At 41.7% G+C, this 5,284-nt stretch overlaps 1 protein-coding gene across 1 annotated transcript; it reads left to right on the top strand.

The window, feature by feature from the left end:
* The first annotated feature begins 2,982 nt into the window (after positions 1 to 2,982).
* Positions 2,983 to 4,673, top strand: LOC127315261 (protein FAR1-RELATED SEQUENCE 5-like). The gene is made up of 4 exons (XM_051345764.2): positions 2,983 to 3,105; positions 3,212 to 3,316; positions 3,419 to 3,535; positions 3,621 to 4,673. Exons 1-4 carry the CDS (start codon positions 2,983 to 2,985, stop codon positions 4,671 to 4,673), a joined length of 1,398 nt encoding a protein of 465 aa, XP_051201724.1.
* The last annotated feature ends 611 nt before the right edge of the window (positions 4,674 to 5,284 follow it).

Here is a 5,284-nt window from a genome sequence, read left to right as displayed (position 1 = left end):
TTTCATCAGCCTATATATTAATGAAGATAAAATTGCTTAATAGTTTTACCTTATAATACTTTTTTTGTAGAAAAAGATCATATAAATGTAGAGTAATATTCATATGCTTTCATCAGCCTATATATTAATGAAGATAAAATTGCTTAATAGTTTTACCTTATAATAATTTTTTTGTTCCATTAGAATGGTTTTAACATCGTATGATCATTGCTCAAGAAAACCGTGTATATATTAGTATATGATGGTTAGCTTTGAATAATTACTCAATGTCACATATAAAATCTACTGGCTAGCTCATGCCCATAAACGTTTCTGAGTTATATTGACCCATTTAAGCTCATACATGAACTTAACATATGTTCATTAATGTACTATTTTGGTAATACATTATCATCTCTTATGAGATGATCAATGATGTTTTCTACCCATGTGATATACATTTAGAATATGAAGATTGTGTCTACATATATAATTTATTTGTATTTCTGTAGCATCTGGAAGCATATTAAGATTTTTAATTAATTTTGACACCCAGAAGAAATAAACAATAGGTGATGCCCTCGCATTTGCGAGGGCCCCTATGCTAGTTTACTAAAGAAAGCACAATAGCTCTTGCAAGTCAAAACATTCATGATGTGCCTATGGTTACATATAACTAGACATCGTAGCAAACCCTATTGATCTTGGATGTCAATACATTGGCAACGTTGGGCACTATTGTCTCTAGCATCTCTCTTGGTGATCTAAAGCTAGATGATGCGTTCTAAATATCCTCGGGTCCTAGCTTCTTGTTCCCACGGTTGCACGGTGTACATCATAATCATCAATTAGATGTTGCCACAGCGTGGTGAAACTAGAACTAGATGATTCTAATTTTCAACTACCATTGTTTGGCCCTTTGAGACTATTGGTTAGTAGTTGGGACGAGAAAAATAGACATGATTTCCTAATGCATCCCAATCCTACATATGCAGAGACTAATATGTACGCAGATAAATGTCCGGGGGAATGCCATGGGTAGGTCCTTTCCAGGAATTCGTCGTGACCAGAGCATGTGCAAAAACTAGCAATGTGTTTCACACAATCATAGTGCGCTCTCTGAATGTATATATATATGCCCCGGTTCAGTAATTTATGGATTATACGTACATATGCAATTATCTGTGCAACAACCTTTAGTCAGATCACACAACATAAACATAACTCTTCACACACATCAAATGTTTTATTGGGGACAGTAAATGGCTGGTACTGTGTATAAATTTTTGACCTATCTATCTCAGCTGTGATATAGACCAGTGTGATCCCAGAACTTGATTTGTGTGACGCAATTGTTGCTCTCTCATTCCCAGCCGTGCTAGCATGTTCGGATAATAACATAATATATTTTGAAATGGAGCGAGTTTAGCAAGCATATGCATAGACAGTAGACCTTGATTAGACCAAAATAGCATAGCTTCATTCCACCACCACACCAATTGATCACCGTCAGCACAACTTAATAGATCTGCCTAAGTATTGGATCACATGTGACTACTAAAAGGGTTACTACAAGAGCAACAGATGACACTGACAAGAGGAGATTCCTAAGTGACCACCTAAACGGTTTCCAAACGGCCTCATAAGGAGATGTGTGGAGCGGGCGGTAGTCACTAAAAGAAGTCGACTGCGACCTGAAGAGACCGTTGGCTAACCGGAATGAGGTTAGTTGCCACGCATCAAGACCGCGCAACCTACGTGCAAAACTTCTCGGCATACCCATATGCCGAGCGTGAACACTCACAAGTCAACATATATGCCACTTGGCAAGATATGGGTCGGCAGACGCCACATCAGCACTGGGCATGCTAGCGATAGCATGCAGAAACAAATGTCCTCAGCACCATGAAATCCACTACCGGAAAGGGTTTTTTTTGTCATGCACCCATTTTGCACGGCAAATGCCACTTTTTACACGACAACGTCTTTGCCGTGCACCAGGGCACGATAAAGGATGGACGGCAAAGCCTGGCTCGGCAAAGAGTCGCTGCCGTACGCCGGTCCCAATTTGCACGACAAAGAACGTTGCCGTGCGCCAAGACACCCGCACGGCAAAGATCCGCGTTGCCGTCTACCTATTCTTTGCTGTGCGCCACGGATCATTTACGGTAGTGCGTTGAACTCGTAGAATCTCCATGATCTACACTGACCACTATGGAATCCTCCACCGATCTACACTGACCACTACAGAATCCTCCATCAATATGTTTCATTTTTCCAAGAAAGAAGCGAGCGGATCATATTGAGGGCGAGCGAGGGGAGGGCATGCCATGTTGGTTGGTTTGCTTTGCTCGTCTCGTCACGCCTGTATATAGCAGTACAATATTATTCCCCTTCGAATATCCATGTGGGCCTCTCAATCACTAATTAGTTAGTGATGACCGTCTACACGACTTAATTTGTGCATCTCTTCCGTTTCAGAAAAGAGGTGTGCTTCGGTGCGCACCCTCTCCAAACTCGCGACTTATCGCCGAAGGGGTACGGTGGTCCCGATTTTGTTTTTTTTCTGGCCGCCGAAATCCATATCCAAGCCCAGTGCAAGACTCGTATGGGTATACAGGGCCTGGGCGTATCTATACGGACGACCCCACGTGGGTGAGTCCCACGTGCTAAGCTAATCACCGTGATTAGCTCCCATTGCATGCATCGTTTTCATCGGCACTGGAGATCTGATCGAGCTGTTCCACGCTGTCGCTAGGTTAAACGCAAGCGGTTGTTGCCGGCACGTCCGTCGCCGCCGGTGGTTGTTTCGCATCTCGACGCCGCCGACCGCGCGCGAAGCCCCCCCCGCAGATCGACGACCTTGGAAAGGCGCGCCACCGGCTCGCCATCTTCCCTGCTAGGGTTTAAAATTAGAGGTACCATGACTTCATCTTGTAGCATAGTAAGAGGACGCAATTCTGCCGGGTTTTCAATTCTAATTATGGTCCAATACTACAGAATATGGAGAACTCTATATCTGGTATGATTGAGGAACAAAACGAGTACGTCGGCTATAATTCCGATGACTCTGAAATGGAGGAAAATTTGCAGCACGAAGCCGGCTGGAGCGAAGACGAGTTTGATGTGAGCCACATTACTATATATTCTTGGTGCACTATTTTTCATTTCGATTACCAGCAGTCCAGCATCGTCAAATAATATATGGTTCCTCCTGTCATAATTTATGTAGATTGCGTACGATGAATTTGATAATGATGACAACCATGGTGAACACACAGACGATCAAAATGATGAGAACCATGGTGAACACACAGACAGTCTAAATACTAGTGAGGTATGTGTAGTGACTCATAAAATGACATAAAATGATGCATAAAATGATGGCAACTGTAAAATTTACGGTTACTAAATTTCGCGATGCATTCATAAATTTCAGGCACAATTTGACACGCAGCTTGAGTACGACTATTACGGTGAATCTGACTTGGACACGGGCCATACTGATGATGTGGAAGGTGCATCATTTCCTGAGGATTCTGTTGACATGAGCCAGGTTGTTATCTATTTTTTATCAGTCTCATATAGCTGGAACACATAAATTTATAGTTTTAATTAATGCCTACGTTTTCTACTTGCAGGCGACGCCAAGCGCTAGTCAGCCTGAGAAACCACAGAAAGGTAGCAATGGCAATGAATATCCTAATAATAATCGGGATTTATACTGGATGATAAAAGAGATGACTTTTATTTCTGAAGCAGCAACATATTCTTTCTACAACAGATATGCTAAAGATTATGGGTTCAGCGTCCGGCTTGACCAGGTTAGGCGGTTTGATGATGGAGTAATTCGGTTAAGACGTTTTGTGTGTTCCAGACAAGGCAGACGTCCCAAAAACCAACTGACCACGGAAGGCCGCATATATAGGCTCAGACCTGAGTCTCGCTGCGGCTGCAAGGCACGTTTGGTGGTCAAGTTTGATGGAAGAACTGGTTTCTGGGTTGTTGAAGATTTTCGTGACAAACATAACCATGACCCAGCTGAACCATGTCAGACTCCGTTTCTTCGGTCACGTAGGACGATCAACGACGCGCAGAGATCTGAGATATTATCACTGGGATCCATGGGGGTAAGGAAGCACCTCATTATGAGAAAATTCATTGCAGGCTCCGGTTCATTTGCCGGTGTGGGATTCACAAGAAAGGATTTGTACAACATGTGCTCTAGGGAGAGGAGGAGGCTGCTTTTCGACGGTGACGCTACCACAGCCATCCACATTATGGCAAAGAGGAAAAAGAGGGACCCTGAATTTTTCTATGAATATGACGTTGATGAAGAAGGCCGTCTGAAGCACATGTTCTGGTGTGATTCCCAGTCACGTAGGGATTACCAGGACTACGGAGATGTGCTGGTGTTTGATAGCACATACAAGATGAATAAATATAAGATACCATTTGTTCCTTTTGTGGGCTTGAACAACCACCGTAGGACAACGGTTTTTGGGTGTGCCATCCTTTCAAGCGAGAATGAACAAACATATGTTTGGGTTCTAAAGACTTTCCTCAAACCGACGTGTCAACAGAAGCCAAAGGCAGTAATCACGGATGCAGATGCCGCGATGATCGGCGCAATCGGCGAAGTATTTTCTGGTGTGTCGCATCGCATCTGCAGCTTCCACATTAAAAAAAACTAGATGACCCGTTGCGCTATCGCGCAAATGGCAAAATCAAGTTAAAATTTAAATCATAAGTATTAGCTTATTTTAGTATTAAGAATTAGTCTGGAATTTAACTGCTTTAGTATCATCCAAACACTCAATTCCATCGAGGTGATGCAATAAGATATAACAATTTAGTACGATTTCACACTAATTTTTCAGCTTTATGCTTTTGCATAAGCTTCTCCACCAAATTATGGTTATTGTATGGAAAGAGATGTAGCATTATGAAAAAAAGCTAAAAAGAACAATTACTAATTCCAAGAAAAAACGTATATCTACTTTAAGACAAAAGAAAGGATATTTGAATCAAACACTTGCAGGCCTTATGAAAAATATTTATGTTGTAGCATATAACCAAACAAAATTAAATACAATGGAAGAAGTAATTTCCAAAAGAAAATTAAGTGTAGTCTCCAGTATCAAATAAGTGATATATTAATGATATAAACAATAGGTAGGATTCAAGGCATTAGATTCTCTTTGAGAAGAATAAGGTTGAGCAATACGCATTGTTGTAATTCTACTTAAATAACCCATTGCGTCACTGGCGCAATTCCCAAAATTGAGACACGGATTTGGCCCTA

This window comes from Lolium perenne, chromosome 7 (genome assembly GCF_019359855.2).
Source record: "Lolium perenne isolate Kyuss_39 chromosome 7, Kyuss_2.0, whole genome shotgun sequence".
In the NCBI taxonomy this organism is placed as follows: Eukaryota; Viridiplantae; Streptophyta; class Magnoliopsida; order Poales; family Poaceae; genus Lolium; species Lolium perenne.
The sequence above is the reverse complement of the archived record's forward strand: the minus strand, read 5'-3'. Positions and strand labels throughout refer to the sequence as shown.

Excerpts from the sequence above, each read along its gene's own strand:
- LOC127315261 (XM_051345764.2), top strand. The coding sequence starts at position 2,983 with ATGGAGAACTCTATATCTGGTATGATTGAGGAACAAAACGAGTACGTC. Across the intron at positions 3,106-3,211 it reads GGAGCGAAGACGAGTTTGAT|ATTGCGTACGATGAATTTGA; the intron begins GTGAGCCACATT and ends TAATTTATGTAG. Across the intron at positions 3,317-3,418 it reads ACAGTCTAAATACTAGTGAG|GCACAATTTGACACGCAGCT; the intron begins GTATGTGTAGTG and ends CATAAATTTCAG.